General features: G+C 39.9%; 1 protein-coding gene across 6 annotated transcripts in view; it reads left to right on the top strand.

The window, feature by feature from the left end:
* The first annotated feature begins 5,838 nt into the window (after positions 1-5,838).
* TMEM62 (transmembrane protein 62) overlaps positions 5,839-18,711 on the top strand; it is a 34,203-nt gene continuing 21,330 nt past the window's right edge. Inside the window, exons 1-7 of one of the 6 annotated variants that reach the window (XM_059913483.1) lie at positions 5,839-6,274; positions 6,551-6,662; positions 7,824-7,961; positions 10,185-10,230; positions 14,008-14,149; positions 16,672-16,796; positions 16,944-17,066. In XM_059913483.1, coding sequence (XP_059769466.1) covers positions 6,095-6,274; positions 6,551-6,662; positions 7,824-7,961; positions 10,185-10,230; positions 14,008-14,149; positions 16,672-16,796; positions 16,944-17,066 — 866 coding nt within the window. In that variant the 5' untranslated portion in view covers positions 5,839-6,094. Of the gene's footprint in view, positions 6,275-6,550; positions 6,663-7,823; positions 7,962-10,184; positions 10,231-14,007; positions 14,150-14,204; positions 14,288-16,671; positions 16,797-16,943; positions 17,067-18,711 lie in introns of those variants that run through there. The other 5 variants (XM_059913485.1, XM_059913484.1, XM_059913488.1 and 2 more) reach the window with 5 other exon arrangements.

Below are 18,711 nucleotides of genomic sequence, written 5' to 3'. Positions count from 1 at the left end.
TAGCTGGTCAAACCAGTATTTCTCTGGAGAATCATTAACCATCATGACATAAAATAAATTCCTGTTTCTACTCACTTTTGTTACTGAACAAAGTTCGTGTGCCTGATGCACAGTGAGGCCAAGTAAATCAAAATGTTGAAGCTTGGAGCAGAGAAAGGTTTACTGCAGTGCCAAGCAAGGAGAACAGGTGGCTCATGCTCAAAAGCCCTGAACTCCCCGATGGTTTTGGGGGAAAAGTTTTTATAGGCAAAATTTGGGATGAGGGCTGTATGGTGCGTGGCTTTCTTTTGATTGGTCGGTGGTGAGGTAACAGGGCGGTGTTCCAGGAATCTTGTGCTCAGTCTGAAGTTACCATCCTCCACCTGGGTGGGGGCCTTAGTTCCTACAGAACTCAAAGGTATTGTTATGTATATATTCCTTCCTGAGGAACCAGGACCCTGCCCCAAGGCTACACTATTGTTTCTTGGTGGCTCCTCCCTTGTCTCTGTATCCCTTCTCTTCCCTGATTAGCAACTGTTTGAACCTGCCCTTTGGAACTCAGGGAAGGTCAAGGAGGCTGAATGAAGCCCATCTCCTACAAATAGGAGACGGGGGACACAGAAAGGAGGGATGGCCCCATAGGGTTCTGCTCTGTTTCACTTTGAGCACCTTGGGTGAAGCAGCTTGGTTACAATTCAGTGTCTGAAATTCAAACTGGTGGCCTTTGTGACTTTAAACCATGTTTCTCTGTCCAAGATGTCTTTACAGCAAGTCTGTTCCTATCATCTATCACATGGCTTCTTGTTGTATTCCATTTCTGGAAAATGATTTTCATATCTTTCATAAGATATGAAAACCTCCAAAACCTCTTCAAATGCATTTTTTAATATGCTACATTGCCTGTGTTTTAAATCAGATTATCTCAACCATATCTTCCAAATTTGCTTTAAAGATATTCAGCCAGATGTTTTTCAGTGGCGCAGTATTAGACAAAACCAAAAACTTTATTCATATGGACAATGGTCTCTACACATACACTATAGCCCTAGTCTTTTTCATCACTAGAGTTCCAAATTTTATACTAAATTTCAGCTATCTTTTGTTCTTCCTTCAAATATCCAATCAGCTGTCAAATTCTGTAGTTTCTGTCTTTACAATCCTTCCTTTCTAATCTCAATGTCACACTCTTCCACCTTCCTACTTCAGGCCTTTGTAATTACCCACTACCTGGATATCTTAGTCCATTCAGGCTGCTATACCAGAATATCACAGACTGGGTGGTTTGTAAATAACAGAAATTTATTTCTCACTGTTCTGTAGGCTGGAAGTGTAAGATCAGGGTGCCAGTGTGGTCAGGTTCTGGTGAAGACACTCTTCCAGGTTGCAGACTGCTGACTTCTTGCTATGTCCTTGATCTTGGGTGGCCTTGGCCTGTTGTGGCTTGAAGCAGGATTTCGGTTCCTCAGCCAGAGACTGAAGTCAGGCCGTGTCAGTTAGAGTGCTGAATACTGGCCACTAGACCACCCGGGACAGTGTCCAGTTGTTGCCGAAATGTAGGCTTCCCTGTGCACCGATGCTGAACAGAAATATGGAGACAGGGATTTTGGAGGAAGAGAGAGATGGCTTTATTTTTCCGCCAGGCAGAAGGGAAGACACAGCAGGCTAGTGTCTCAAGAACTGTGTCCACCCCTCCTTGGGAATCAGGGAAGATTTTATATGCGGGGCTCGCAGTCGTGGGTACAATAAGGATCAAAGTAGTGAAGGTCTTGCATTCTTCCTTTCCTTTGCATTATTTCAAAACAGTCATAGCTGGCCGTCAGGCCGTTGGGTAATTGAGGTCCGGCAGTGTGGTAATTGTGTCCATTTGCCTCTGGTTTATTGGCCGGTGACCTTGTTTCTGAAATGCAAAAACTACAGGGAGTGATTTGTTACCAGGGGCATATAGAATGTAAGTGCTTGGAGGTTATAAGGTTAGGGGGTGACAGGCATCCTGTGTGAGGATGTAACTCACACAGAGTTAGCCGTGATAGGTGCCAAATGTAAATTACATAGTGTCAGGGAGTGAGATTAGCTTTGTAAAGTACAAATCTAGTTACTACAAATTAGTGACAGCTAAAGTAAAACAAGGAGTGATTAACTCTTTCAGGCCAAGTTATGTTTCTTCTCTAGCCTGTTTGCTGTTCCCTTTGTTTTCTTTGCTCTCAGGAGAAGAAGAAAGAAAACTCTCACTGCTATTTACATTGCAACATAGTGACAAGGCCCTGGCCCTTGGCTTTGTAGAAATGAATTTCCCCAGGAGACAGAAAGTAGTGAAACAAGTAAAGTGTTTATTAGGAGGAAAAAGAGTACCTGTGAATAGACACACATGGGCGGTCACAGAGAGAGAGTTGTGCCCTCGTGGTAGTTTGAATCACTTATATGGGGCATTTGTTCTGGGTTTCCTCTGGCCAATCATCTTGCTTTGCCTGGTTCTGAGTCCGTATTTGGTTTATCTCAGGGTCCTCCCATGTGTGCACGCATGCACATCTCTTAGCCAAGATGGATTCTAGCGAAGAAGCCTATGGGTAAGTTGACGTCACTCCCCTTTTGACCTCCAAGGAGCCTTTCTGCGCATGTGTAGTTGGGAAGGTCTCCTTGACTTCGAGAATGAGAAATATGTGGTCTCTTTATCTTTTATCTGGGCAGGGCTCAGCTCCTCTCTGCTACTGTCCCCCCACAGGGGACAAACTCCAGCTGCTCAGCCTGGGGTACACCTATCTCCTGCCTCATCCTCAAATGGTGGAAGGGGCCAGGGATCTTTCTAGGGTCTCTTTTATAAAGGCACTAATCCCATTCAGGAGGTTGGAGCCCAAAGCCCCCACCTCCAAATACTATCAACATATGAATTTTGTGGGGACATATTCAGATCATTACACAGGATTAGTGCAGTATTCTTTTAACAGGACTCTCTGCCACATCTCTCTGTTTAATTGGTTCCCTATGCCATTGCCAAATCTATCTTCACCCTTGGCATTTATAGAGGCTTTCTGTTGCAGGAAAAAAAAAGGGCACAAGAGGAGGGTCATGTCCCAGGTCTTGAGTGAGTCTGTGGGACTGGCCGCCAAGTGAGGGTCCTTGGCTTTGCACAGGAAAGAATTCAAGAGTGAGTCATAGAAAAGTGAAAGGTTTATTTAGAGAGATACACATTCCGTAGACAGAATGTGGTCTATCCCAGAAAGTGGCCCTGAAATATGGGGTGGTTAGTTTTTATGGGCTGGGTAATTTCATAGGCTAATAAGTGGGATGATTATTCCAACTATTTTGGGGAAGGAGTAGAGATTTCCAGGAATTGGGCCAGCACCCACTTTTTGGCTTTTTATGGTCAGCCCTGGAACTGTCATGGCGCCTGTGGGTGTGTCATTTAGCATGCTAATGTATTATAATGAGTGTATAATGAGGCTCAAGGTCTACTGGAAGTCAAATCTTCCACAATCTTGGACTTATTTGGTTCTAACCGGTTTATGTTGTGTCCTCAATGGCTATGCCATTCTTTTAAAGGTTGTGCCCTGCCCCCTTCCTGTCTCACTTCTTCAATGTGGATCAAACAAAGGGTCCGGTCTAATTCCTCTAGGTATAACCCAGCCCCAATGAAACTAAAGTACAGTGTCCCTTGGTATGTGTGGGGTATTGGTTCTGAAACTGCACAACTCAGATGGGATTTGAACCCAGCGAAAACTCAGGTTGGGACTTGAACCCATGTGCTGGAACTCGAACCCACTGTCTTTATTTGAGATCACATACCTGGTCTCAGAACTTAATGAAACTCAGGTTCTTTATGTCTCAGCACAGAAGGAATTCAGCAAGAGGCAAAGTGATAGGTAAGAAGTGGATTTATTGGGCTTCCCTGGTGGTGCAGTGGTTGAGAATCTGCCTGCTAATGCAGGGGACACGGGTTCGAGCCCTGGTCTGGGAAGATCCCACATGCCGCAGAGCAGCTAGGCCCGTGAGCCACAATTACTGAGCCTCCACGTCTTGAGCCTGTGCTCCGTAGCGGGAGAGGCCACGAAAGTGAGAGGCCCGTGCACCGCGATGAAGAGTGGCCCCTGCTTGCCACAACTAGAGAAAGCCCTCGCACAGAAACGAAGACCCAACACAGCCATAAATAAAATAAATAAATAAGTTAATTAATTAATTTTAAAAAAAAGTGGATCTATTTAGAGAGATACACATTCCACAGACAGAATGCAGACCATATCAGTAGGTGAGCGTGGCCATGGGAGAAACACTCCAAAGACAGAATGTAGTCCCTCTCAGAAAGTGGGAGTGGCCCCGAAATACGGCATGGTTAGTTTTTTATGGGCTGGGTAACTTCATAGGCTAATGAGTGGGAGGATTATTTCAACTATTTTGGGGGAAAGGCAGGGATTTCCAGGAATTGGGCCTCTGCCCACTTTTTGGCCTTTTGTGGTCAGCCTTGGAACTGTCATGGCACCTGTGGGTGTGGTGTGTCATTTAGCATGCTAATGTATTACAATGAGCATATAATGAGGCTCAAGGTCTACTGGAAGTTAAATCTCCCGCCATCTTGGACCTATGTACGCGGTTCTAACCAGTTTTTGTTGTATCCTCAACAGCTGTGTCATTCTTTTAAAGGTTGTGCCCTGCCCCCTTCCCTCCTGTTTCAGTTCCAGGAGTCTGTCCCCACCTTCCACCCCCCACCACCCAACTGCCAAAACCACTGGGTGCCGAAGTCCCAAATTTGGCCCTTTGTATCTGCAGCTTCCACACCCCCATGGGTTGGTTGAATCCACAGATGCCCAACCCCTGGATAAGGAAGACTCTCACTGTCTCTTCAACACGACCTGCGTTTTCACACCTTAATGTTCTGGTTCATGTTGTTAGGTCCTGGTGGAAAGTGCTTCTCCCCACCCCGCCCCCAATCTCTGCCACTCAGAAATGCTATCCATCCTTTATATGCCACCTCCTTAATTAAACTTTTCCAGATTCTCTCCAAAGATGTGATCTCTCCAGGTTTTAACCTTCCTCTAGCCTTTTACATCTCAATGTCACGTGTAGCAAAATGGCATGTTCTTCTCAACCTCATTTGTGTATTTCTCTCTGCTACATAAACTTCTAAGATAGTCAACTTTTTAGCTACTTACCATTATGTTTCTTTATGTTTTCTGCTTAGATCAATGTGTTGAATTCCAAAGGTACTAAAAAAATATTTAATGAATTGAAATAGGCATAACTTAAATACTGGCAACACAGCCCAATAAAATAACTCAAAAAGGGGTTAAAAAGGTGGCTCTATTCATATAAAACTGTTTATTAAGAACAGAAATATGTTTACCCAGAATGTTTTTCAAAACATGTTTATTCAAAAATGTTTATTCAGAACATAATAAACAATCCAAAAGTTCAACAATAAGGGAATGGTTAGATAAATTAAGGGCAGGACCCAAATGTAATTCTTCTCTTGTACCTGGCCCATAGGAAGTATTTTAAAATGTAATAAATGAATGGCACACCACCGTATTAGACTATTACGTAACCAAGTGCACATGAAATCAGTTTTAGGAAAAAATAACTTTCACAAAACATACGGATTAAATCTATAGAAAACCTACGGAGCGACTTTGTTAATAATCAGAAGGAACCAGAGAAAGCCACCTGCCACATGTGTGCAGCAATTTTTAAAAGGCGTCCTCATACATATTTTGATTCTCAAAACAACCCTGTGAAGTACGCTCGGTAGGTATTAACTCCGCTTTGCAAGGAAACCGATCGCCGAGGTCCGGCATGATTGACTAAGGCGGAGTCAGGACGCTAGCCTCCGCCTCCCAGACCCGGGCTCCTTCCCTGCCACCCCACGGCTACTGCGAGTGGCGTTGGGGGTCAAGGTTTTTTTTTCTTACTCCGCATTGCATTAGCAAACCGAGCGCAGAGCCGCGGGCGGCCTGCAGGTGCACAGCCAGGCGCAAGTGCCAGCGGCGGCGGACCAGACCAGCGCCGTAGGCCCCGCGACCATAGAGTCCGGAAGTACGGCCAGAGCAGCTCCCGGGGGGCACCGCTCGGTCTCGGTGCAGGTGCCGGCCCCGGCCCCGCACAAGGGTGCCACGCCCCGGCGGGCGGAATGGCCGCAGCGCTGGCCGTCAGGGTGGTCGCCGGGCTGGCGGCCGCGGCCTTGGCGGCAGTGCTCTTGGAGCACTACGGCCTGGCCGGGCCGCCCTCGCCACTGCCCCAGCCCCGCATCCCCCGGAGCCCGCACCCTGCGCCGGGCCCCGGAGCCAGCAACATCTTCTGGGGTCTGCAGGTGACGCAGAGGGAGCCCAGGCGGGGGCTGGGTGGGTGCAGAGCTGGCGCCGCGCGGTGAGACGCCAGCAGTTTCCGCGGGGTCGCGACCCGCTCCTGTTTGGGCCCACCCTCTGGGCTGGGGGAGAGGGGGGTGGTGCTCCGTCCTTCCCTGGGGGTTTCGTTGATGCACTGCGTCTTTGCCTTTTCCTTCCGCCGGAGAGAGCCGCTGGGTCGTCTCTGTTCGTGCTGCCTCTTCCTGACTCAGATATCTCTGTTTAATACCTGCTTTCGGCAGATATCCGACATTCACCTGAGCAGGTTTCGCGATCCAGGCAGAGCTGTAGACTTAGAGAAGTTCTGTTCTGAAACTATTGACATCATTCAACCAGCTCTCGTCCTAGCAACAGGTAGGGAGGATTGCCGTGCTGTCATGTTGTTCTGTGGTCCGGATGGTACAATGCAGACAGGGCTGCAGCCTTTTAATTTGGGGACATTAGGAAAACTTTAGCCACAGCCTCAGGTGAGTCCTCCTCCTGTAGAGGAGATAGGATATTATAATTTCCTTTGCCTATGGATAACTGAGTCAAGATCCGGGCTAAATGACTTGCCATAGCAAGGTTTCGTCCAAGCGGTGGAAGCAAGGCTCATGATTCTCGTGTTAGTGTTCCGTCTGCCGTATCTGTTATCTGTTTTTTTGTTGTTGTTGTTGCATCTCTGGATTTGAGAGAGACTTAGAGAAAGCCCTTTAACCAGAAATGAACAGTTTTGCTCCTCCTCCTCCTCTTCTTCTTCTTTTTTTCTTAACTTTCCCATTTTCTTTACAGTATTAATCTTATATTGTCAGTTGTTTGAGGCTTCAGGTAACTCAGGACACTTTTTTTTTTTTTTCCATCCTTTGGTACTTCTGTGACTTGGTTCCCTAGAGTGTTCAAACCCCAAACCCTTTGCTCCCAACTGTGTTGGAGAAGAAGCTAAAGGAGCATCTTTCCTGGCTCTTGGGGGATTCATCTTTCACCCACCTTACTGAAACACCTGCTGATATGATGGAGTCCTCATTTTATGGACGATCTCAATTTCAAATATGTGTCTAGTTTCCCAGAAATTTTGGTATTTCATTTTCCAAACTACACCTTCCAGATTGTTTCTTGCTGTAAAAATAATAGTTGGTCAGATCACATATCCTGATTTGGGGTTTGGAAAATAAGGTTACCATAGATATTTACACCTTCCCAAAGTGTTGGAATTTCTTATTAAAGAGTTTTCATTTCATCACAGTCTCAAGATACGTTTTGTACTGCTCCCTTTAAAGATACATTTTCCACAACCCATTTCTACTATCACAGGAGGTTAAATAGGCACTTGCTAACCTGTAAGAAACAAATAAAGCCTGTGCTGAGAGTCTTATTTTCAATGGCTTGCTTTGGACAGAGATGGATTCATAACTGGTAATGCTAATGCATATTGAGTACTTTAAATATCTTTGTTCTTCAGTGTGCATTAAAAAAAAAATTGAACCCCCAGCCCAGCTTTATTTTGCATTGCTATTCAATTCTTATGTAAACCTACAGGAGACCTGACAGATGCCAAAACAAAGGAAAATTTGGGATCCAGGCAGCAAGAGGCAGAATGGCAAACTTACCAGGGTATTCTGAAGAAGACAAGGGTCATGGAAAAAACCAAGTGGCTCGATATCAAAGGAAATCATGGTAAGAGTCAAGTCCCAGTTATAATTAAGACTAGATTTTTTTTTCCTTCAGGAGCCTAGATTCTCCAATTTAAATTGTAAAATTACAAAATAGGACATTGTAATGTAAGCTTAGATATACTAAAGGCCACAACTATGAAATTCAACTATAATATGTGATTTTAAAACTTCAGATGTCACTGTTAGACCTTGAGGGGGAAATTGGTATGGTTTCTTTCTTCTTTACATGGAAGAAAAGCATATAGCAAAATCCATGCAGATGGATGTTTAAAAAGATATAATTTTGCTAAGTGAAAGAAGCCAAACCCATAAGTCTACATTACTGTATAATTCCATTTATATGACATTCAGGGAAAGGCAAAACTATAGACAGAGAACAAACTGTGGTTGCAAAGGCTTGAAGATGGAGGGAGAGGCTGACTACAAAGAGGCATCATGAGATAATTTTGCAGGGTGATAGACCTGTTCTGTATATTGATTGTGGTGGTAGATACATGACTATGCATTTGTCAAAATCCATAGAACTGTACATCACAAAGATTGAGTTTTGCTGGATATATATTTAAAAATTAAAATTACAAATATATCCCAATATGCATGGAGAGAGAAATGGATAACCCCTTCCCATTTTTTAGATTATGATTGTTGTGTTAATAAGGAAATGAACTATTTTCCAGGAGTCCTGATGGTAGATCTGTTTGTTTCATAAAGGTTGACTTTCTTATTGGTTACTTAAGTATTTAATTTGTCTGCTTCATTTGATTATTCGTTGCTGATGAGTACCTATTTATATATTTTTAAAAAGCTATCTTTTTAAATTCTATCTGGTGAAATACACAGCTATTGGTTAGATCGGAAAATCCCTCTTTATAAAAACAGTTGACCCTTGAAGAACGTGGGGGTTAGGGGCACCGACCCCCAAGCCGTCAAAAATTCGGATATAACTTTCAGTCGGCCCTATGCATCTGCGGATTCAACCAACCAAGGATCTGTGTAGTACTGTAGTATGTATGTATTGAAAAAAATCTGCATATAAGTGGATTGACATAGTTCAAACCTGTGTTGTTCAAGGGTCAACCATAGTTCTTACAAAGCAGCTAGAAATTATAAATTAAAAATAGGATTCTGGCTTACATCTTCCTCTGGTATGTTTACATTCCCTTTTTTCCCTGATCTTAATTAAGGGTACACGTCAAATTCTTTTGCAATAAAAAGCAAATCTGTGTATATTAAAAAAGTTTTCCAAGCCAAACTACTGACATATTTAAAGTAACAAATATCAAATGGAGTTTTGTGATTGAATAATTTGGATAGTCCTTTGGAGTTCATAATCATTGAATTTGACTTGTATAGGCATAAATGCTTATGGTATATATGTGTGTGTGTGCGTGTATATATATAAATCTTTATTAAGATTTAACTATAATAAGGAGTTCTTTGGTGGTCTAAATGTCAGGATTCGGCACTTCACTGCCATGGCCTGGGTTCAATCCCTGGTTCAGAAACTGAGATCCCACAAGCCGTGCAGTGTTGCCAAAAAAAAACCAGAAGATTTAACTCTGACAGAATTGTTCTCTTCGCAAGAGGATTATATACACAATAATATTTCTTTTGGCCTAAATTGAGCTTACAGCTTACTTTCTAAGGTTATTAGAAATGTAGTGGATTCTTGGAAGTCAAAGCTGATAAACAATTTTAGCTATTGCAACCAAGCAATCAAGCTCTATGAAATTACTATATTTCCAGATAAGTATTCTATGATGTCCTAACCTTTTCCCTTACCATTATATAACTTCTTTGTTACTGAATCTTTTTTAAGATTTAAAAAGAGAGGGGCTTTGGCCCTGTTATCAAAGTCATCTGCTGTTTAGAAACCCATGACATGGATCCATGTATCAGGCATGAATCCAGTCCTTCCTGGCTTCCAGAATCACACAATTAAAACAGCAGCAACAGTGGTCCAGTCTTAAAACTTCAAATTGATTTATTCTGAGTAGCACATAATTCAAAATATTTATTGTTCTTCAGTGTACTAGGTGCTTTAGATAAGTTTCCAGTTAACCTGAATTCTATTATCAAGTTTTAAAAATTAAATGCCAATCTAATTAACTGGCATCTATCATCTAAAGTGTTATTGAAAGAATTGTCATTTTTCTTTAGTCATTAACGTGTTTGCATTTTTCTTTTTAATATAGATGATGTTTGCTCTTTTCTTTTTAATTAGATGCATTCAACATTCCAAGTCTGGAGAGTGTTGAGAATTATTACAGGTACTGTAATGAACAGACGACAGACCACAATGTACAGTCTGTTACAAGGAGGGTGCAATCAATTCACTGAATGGGTGAAAACATTTTTTAACAGAGAAAAGAACCTCTGGTAATTTAGAAAAGGAGCCTTTTCGTTTATTATTATTATTATTATTTTGGTGATTCATTTTTTGTTTGCTTGGACCTCTTCTTTCCTTTTATTCTTTTCTTAAAAAATTATTTATTTATTTTTGGCTGCATTGGGTTTTCGTTGCTGCATGAGGGCTCTCTCTAGTTGCAGCGAGCAGGGGCTACTCATCATTGCGGTGCGTGGGCTCATTGCAGTGGCCTCTCTTGTTGTGGAGCATGGGCTCTAGGCACAGGGGCTTCAGTAGTTGTGGCACGCAGGCTCAGCAGTTGTGGCTCGCGGGCTCAACAGTTGTGGCTTGTGGGCTCTAGAGCGCAGGCTCAGTAGCTGTGGTGCATGGGCTTAGTTGCTCCACGGCATGTGGGATCTTCCCAGACCAGGGATTGAACCCATGTCCCTGCATTGGCAGGCGTATTCTTAACCACTGCACTACGATGGAAGTCCCTTTTATTCTTTTTATTTCATATACTTTAATGCTTTTTGTTGGCTAATGGTATTTTTAATATTCTATACAGACTTTTTTTTTTTTTTTTGCCATTGATGCACAGCAAAAATCGTTTAGATCAGAGCTTGTCAACCAGAGTACTGTGGATTTTAAGAATGCTGAGATACTGATTCTCTTAGCCTCTGGGGCGGCTGAAGAGCCCAGTTGTTCACCCCTGGCTGCTTTGTCCAGTATGTCATACAAATATTAAAAAAAAATTTATGTGCATGAATATGAAAAAGGCCATGAATATGAAAGGATCTTTGAGTTAGAAAGCTCATTCTCTAGTTTCACTGTATTGGAATTCTTCTTTTGGCTGTAATTTCACTTTCTCTTCCAGGGTATTCAGTAGCTTTGTTTTACACTGTCAGTCAGTCAAGTAGCAAGTCTTAAGAGCCTATCATTAGTTGGATAGTGTGAGAGATACAAGAGCTAATATTAAAAAATATGGCCTCTACCTTCAAGTAAGTCTAGCTAAGGGAGATAAAAATTGTTCAGGAAACAATTAGAAAAGAACATGAAAAAAAAAAAAAGAACATGAAGGAATGGCTGTGAAATGCTAGATTATTTATTACACTTAATTATCACTATGAGAAATCAGAAAAGGCAGAGGTTAGCATGGGGTGGACATAGAGCAGACTTTATTGTTAATTTTTATTTTTTATTGAGATATAATTGACATATAACATTGTGTAAGTTTAAGGTATACAGTGTGTTCATGTGATACATTTATATATTGCAATATGACTGTTATCATAGGGTTAGCTAAAAACCCTATCACAAGTGACACAGTTAACTGTTTCTTTTTTTGTGGTGAGAACAATTAAGGTCTGGTCTGTTAGCAACTTTGAAGTTTATAATATAGTACTGTTGACTATAAGTACTATACTGTGCTTTAGATCTCTAGAACTTACTTATCTACTAGCTGCAAGTTAGAGAAGACTTTGTAAAAGAAGTGAAAATTGTGTCCAGTCTTAAAAGACGGGTAGCATTTGGAGAAGTAAGAAATTCTGAGGGGTATATTTTGAAACGATCAGTATAAACCGAGCTTTAGTTGCATGCCACAACTAAAAGATCCTGCATGTCGCAACTGAAAGATCCCACATGCTGCAACGAAGATCCTGCGTGCCACAACGAAGACCCGATGCAGCCAAATAAATAAATTAAAAATTAAAAAAAATACATTAAGAAAGCTAGAATGAGCTTTTGGGGGGCAGTAAGGAAACTGCTATCACCAGAATAAAGGTTCATATTGAGGATTGGTGTGACACTGGATAGATAGTGTAGAGCCAATTTATGGAGGTGTCAGGTGACAAGCACAGAAATTTAGATGTGATGGATAAGTTTATAATCCAGTATAGGTTCCTAAGGAGATAAGTAACAATGAAAATAGTATTTTATAAAGGGCAGACACACAACAAAATAGGGATAGAGATAAAAAGAAAAAGGGAGAGATTACAGTTGTGTAGACCAAATAGAAGAATCCTGCAGCAGTCTAACCATCATAAGGAAAAGGCCTGAAATGAATATAAGATATACCTGTCTGAAAAAGGGTCATGGATATGGGGATGGTGACATGAATTTGAGGATGGTAGGTCAAAAAGCATTGGTCAACATATAATTAGAGTCACCTTAACTTGGAAGAGGAGGTTGTCCTCTTTTGTTAGTGTGAGGAAGGAAAAGGACAGAGATGAAAATCTTTTACTTCTTCTTAACTGTTTGTATCTTTGATGGCAACTGTGGGAATGGGCTTAAGAGACATTTTCAAAGAATCAATAGGACTTAGGGTCTGATTAGTTATTGGGAAGGTAAAATTATTAGTCACTTTAAAGTTTCTTACCTTTATATTTTTGTTTCTAACCACCTAAACTTTATCCAGATTTAATATGTGACATTTTGCTAGAGATATAGACATTACAGAAATATCAACTGGAAGGAAAAAAATCTTAAGGTTAAATCTTGATCTCTACAATGCCTCAGAGATGCCAAAATCCAGAATTCAAAAACTATTGTATATTTTAACCTCTGCTTTCAAGTAGTTGGATTTTATTTTAGATAGTTGGATTTTAATATGTCAAAAATGTAGGAAAGGAAACAACATATGTAAGATTATAATATCCTGAAGAATAACTCTGAAAACAAACTAAGCAGGAAAAATATAAATACAAATTTTAATGAGGAAAAAACCCTGAAATAGAAATTCAAAAAATACCAAGAGGAGAGGTAATAGAGCTAATTGACTATTAATTGTAATATCTATGATAATATATTTATTTTTGATACATTTGTTGGCTGTTGTTGCTTAAAAATAGCTCCCTGATAGCACATTAAATTTCAGAATTTTATTTGTATTTTTTTCATATGTGCTCTTAGGTAAAACATGATATAAGACACTTAGATATTTTCTTATAATGTTCTGACATTTGAATAATAAAGGTATACTCCAAATATAATCTATACTTTCTTTCACATTTATTCAACAAATACTTAATGAGTGCTGACGCTGTGTACTCTGTTACCCATCCTTTCTCCCTGCTCTTCACTCTCCAACTTTCTGGACACTTGAATACTGTTGATACTTAAGGTGGTGAGGACTTTCATTACTGGATGGGGACCCTGTGTATGTTTTGAATATATTTTTAGGAACCGATAAAAGATTTACTGGCCCAGACCTAACATTTTTCTCCTGGCTTGATGACTTCATCTTTGCAAGGCTTTATTGTGACTTAAGCCTCTGCAGTCCTGCTTCAAGAAGTAAACAGTTGTATCTCACTACACCAAGAATTCTGCTAGGTACTTAGAAGGCCCTCACTAAAATTTTTAATGATTGATAAATACTATTTCCCTGGATTCTGACTAATCTCTTTTAAAATGTTAAGTGGACCACCTAAATCAGCCACCTACTTCTCTGCTTTGCTTGGTGACCTTGTGCTTGGTTACTGATGAATATGTTTGCCTGAATCTTCGGAGCCAGTGGGAGAAAATCTTTAAAATTTCTTTTAATCGATGTATCCATTGTGGATCTAGTTTTGTGTATTTCTCTGTCAGATCATGGAGATTTCCTTTTCAAAGGGAGGCAAAATATAGTGTGATTTTAGGGCAGGAATTTAAACTCAATCTGTCATTTTATGATTACACTAAAACTTTCCTGTCTTGTATTTTTTAGGAAATATTCTGCTGTACGTAGGGATGGCTCTTTCCATTACGTCCACAGTACTCCCTTTGGCAACTATTCTTTCATCTCTTTGGATGCCACTCTAAATCCAGGGCCTAAGAGACCTTTTAATTTCTTTGGAATTTTAGATCAGGTACAGTAAAAAATCTCACTTCCCTTTGCAGCTAACCTATTTTATCTTTTCCCAGATACATGCGGCTCACTTAAAGTTATACTAGGTAAACAAGTTCTTATCTAGAAATGCTCGAGGAAAATTCTACTGTGGTTACAGGTATGGCTAGAAGAAATTATTGACTACTTGAACCCTATTATTGTTATCCCTGTCCTTGTTCCAAAATCTGGGAAAGCAGTACCTCACATTTTACATTAATTCAGTAAACATTTGTTAAATATGTACTGGGACTTCCCTGGTGGTCCAGTGGTTAAGACTCCTTGCTCCCAATGCAGTGGACCAGGGTTTGATTCCTGGTCAGGGAACTAGATCCTGCATGCCACAACTAAGAGCCCTCATACTGCGACTAAAAGAGCCCACATTCTGCAACGAAGATCCTGTGTGCCACAACTAACCCAGCACAGCCAAATAAATATTTTTTTAAAATAAAATAAATATGTACTAAGTGCAGCATGCACTTTGCAAGGTGCAGGGCATACAGCTTTGTATACTATATGGTATATTCCTAAATCCCCACAGTTGCCATTTCTTTTTTTTTTTTAATGTCTGAAACATTTATATTAACATATACAGTTGCCATTTCTAACTAATGGTCTATATTTTTTTGGGAAGAGAAGGGCAACCATGGAAGTAAATGAGTTTTCTTTTTTTTTTTTTTTTTTCATTTATTTTTTGTCTGCATTGGGTCTTCATTGCTGCATGCAGGCTTTCTATAGTTGTGACGAGCGGGCGCTACTCTTCTTGCGGTGCACTTGCTACTCTTCCTTGCGGTGCGCGGGCTTCTCATTGCAGTGGCTTCTCTTGTTGCGGAGCACGGGCTTTAGGTGCACGGGCTTCAGTAGCTGTGGCTTGTGGGCTCTAGAGCGCAGGCTCAGTAGTTGTGGCGCACGGGCTTAGTTGCTCTGCAGCATGTGGCATCTTCCCAGATCAGGGATCAAACCTGTGTCCCCTGCATTGGCAGGCAGATTCTTAACCACTGCGCCACCAAGGAAGTCCTAAATAAGTTTCTTTTAAAGTATTTTTCGTTAAGCTCGGTGAAAATTGTTGCTGGATTAAAACTGTATGGAAAGTCACATCTGAGAACCTCTAATTATTTCTTGGTACAGCAAATGTCAACTCATTATTGAGCACGTGCCCAAATGCAAGACATATGTGCCCATATATAAGAATACAAGGGTGATAAGATCAAGCCCTTGGCCTCTTAGAATATTTAATGTACTGGTGGGGCTTAAGACCTATACAAAAATAACTATAATAAAAGGCAGAATTTGCTAAGTGCTGAAAGGTTCAAAGTGGTATGAGGGTTCAAAAAAACTTGAGCAGAATATTGTTAAATGCTTTGGGTTTATTAGACATTTTATTTCAGGAAGGTATATTTTGTTTCCTGTCTACTGAGTGTCTTTAGACGGAGTTGATCAGCTTATTATTTTAACGCCTACCCCTTAGAATGGTGTTTTTTAAGGTATGATTTGATAATCTGCATGAAAAGCAACTGTTTTGTAAAATGCAGATTCCTAGGCTTTGTCTGAGACTTACCAAATTAGAAACTCTGAAAGTAGGAGCCAGGAATTCATTGCTATAAGCACTTTGGAGATAATATTAATGTACATTTTTATATATACAAGTTATTTTAGAAATAATCTTTATGAGGGATGGTTTACAGACAATAAAATGCACTCATTTTGAGTATTTGAAGAGTTTTGACAAATGTATATACTGGTGTAACTGTCACCACAATCAAGACAGAACATTTCCATTACCCCAGAAAGTTCTCTGGTGTTGTTAGTCTTCACCTGCAGTCCCAAGGAACCACTGACGGGTTTTCTGTCAGTATCGATTAGTGCTGTTTGTTCTAGAATTTTACATAAATGAAATCATACAGTATGTACTCTTGTGTCTGGCTTCTTTTGCTTAGTATGTTTTTGAAATTCATCCGTATTACTGTGTGTATCCTTTTTATTGCTGAGTAGTATATTCCATTGTATGGGTATGGATATACTGCAGTTTTTTGATGTTTTCTAGTTTTTGTCTGTTATGAGTAGAATGTTGTAAATATTCAGGTACAAGGCTTTCTGTGGACATATGTACATCTTGTTTTAGAAGTTTAGTTTCAATATCCTCTTTATTAATTGCACTGTGGTATACAGGGCTGAAAAGATTAGTGGTTCTTCATTGCTGCAAAGAAATTTATAAACAAAGAAAAAAATTTATGTAATTTAAAGATTGTTTATTTCTGTTTCTTTATCTATCAAATGGGAATAATCCCTGTCCTAGTTAGTGCAGAGTTATTTTTAGGATCAAATAAATTGTATGTTTAAACAGTTTGAAACTTACAGAGGTCCATACAGGTCACTGTTTAGTAGGGTTTAAGCTTTAGAGGTAATATACTTATTATAAAACCTCAAGGGAGTCGTGTAACCTGTTGACATTAGATTTCAGCCTGAGCCCTTATTAAAGCTCCTTCTGTTTTTCTCTGATTTCAGAAACAGATGGAGGATCTTTTATTACTGGCCAAGGAGAGTAGTCGGAGCAACCACAGTATTTGGTTTGGACACTTTACAACATCCACTATCCTTTCTCCATCACCAGGAATTCGGTCCATAATGAGGTGAGGCAGGCTTCCAAAATCAAAATTAATTGCTTTTAATTCTTTTATGTTGTTCTACCTATCTTGCTTTTCTGAAGAGATATTTTTATTAGTTTGGCATCACAAGTTATCTTTGTTCATTTATTTCATTTATTTTTCATTGGTTAGTTCGGCTACAGCTTATTTGTGTGGGCACCTCCACACACTTGGTGGACTGATGCCTGTTTTGCACACTCGTCACTTCCAGGGCACTTTGGAACTTGAGGTGGGAGACTGGATGGTTAACAGAAGGTAAGGGAACTACCCCACAGAATACAACTTATACGTGTAAGTTTTGCTAAAGCAATGATAGTTTTCTGATCACTATCATGAGTGATCCCAGTTGAGGAAAAACATATGATATCTCTATGTTTTTGAAGGAATATATGTATCTGGCAATTTTTATCCTTATGCAAAAACCTTGTTGCAGCAATTATGTTTGCCATCACTATGTTATGTTGGCTTTTCAAACGCATCCTCTAGGAAATAGTTCTCAAAATCTAGTGTACACGAGATCTATGGAGGAGCTTATGAAAAGTAAAAATTACCAGGCCCTGTCTCTAGAGATTTTGTCTGTGTTGGTCTGGGTTAGGACACAAGAAACTGCTTTTTTTTAAAAAGTCCACCAGATGCTCAATGGACCATACTTTGAGAAACACTAGGGCTAGAAATATGTCATCTTTTTCCCTGAATTTTATATCTGCCTTTCTAGTTATTGCTACAAGATTTAGTGATTTAAGTTTTTCAAACAGATTATAGTTGGTTTTATTAAGGTTAAAGTCTTTTAAAAATTATTATTATTAGACACTTTTTTAATTGAAGTATAGTTGTACAATATTATGTTACAGTTGTACAGTATAGTGATTCACAATTTTTAAAGGTTATACTCCATTTATAGATATTGTAAAATATTGGCTATATTCCCTGTGCTGTACAATATATCCCTGTAGCTTATTTTATATGTAATAGTTTGTACCTCTTAACCCCCACCTCTATCTTGCCCCTCCTCCCTTCCCTCTCCCCACTGGTAACCACTAGTTTGTTCTCTGTATCTGTAAGTCTGTTTCTTTTTTGTTATATTCCCTAGTTTGTTGTATTTCTTAGATTCCACATGTAAGTGGTATCGTACAGTATTTGTCTTTCTCTGTCTGGCTTATTCACTTAGCATAATACCCTTCAAGTCCATCACTGTTGCAACTGGCAAAATTTCATTCTTTTTAATGGCTGAGTAGTATTTCATTGTATATGTACCACATCTTCTTTATCCATTCTTCTGTTGATGGACACTTAGGTTGCTTCCATATCTTGGCAATTGTAAATAATTCTGTTATGAACATTGGGGTGCATGTATCTTTTCAAATTGGATATATATGCAGGAGTGGAAATGCTGGGTCATATGCTAGATCTAAGGTTAAAGTCTTCTGAAGAGAAAACATAACTTATTTATCAAAAGGATACAGTATAGTTAAATATATATTTATTGAGAAGAACGAAATATATATATTTGCGAATAACTATTTAAGTGCAAGTTTAAGTATAAATAAGTATCATCTCATTGTTTTTTATCAATTGCTCTTTAACTTAGTCAAACCCAGTGCTATGAAGATATTAGGTACTTAGTGAATATTTGTTGAGCTGAATATGTTATCTTTCTAATAACTACAGTTGACCTTTGAACAACACAGTTTGAACTGCACAGGTCAACGTATACTCAGATGTTTTTCACAAAATACTTACTACAGTACCACACAATCTGTGGATAGTTGAATCTGTGGATGCGGAACTGAGGATACAGAGGGCTGATTGGGAAATTATACTTGGATTTTCTACTGCTTGGGGGTCGGTGCCCCAACGCCCGCATTGTTCAAGGGTCAACTGTACTTCCATTCATTAAAAA

Source organism: Balaenoptera ricei, chromosome 2 (assembly GCF_028023285.1).
Source record: "Balaenoptera ricei isolate mBalRic1 chromosome 2, mBalRic1.hap2, whole genome shotgun sequence".
Lineage (NCBI taxonomy): Eukaryota > Metazoa > Chordata > Mammalia > Artiodactyla > Balaenopteridae > Balaenoptera > Balaenoptera ricei.
This window is presented reverse-complemented; position numbering and strand designations above follow the sequence as displayed.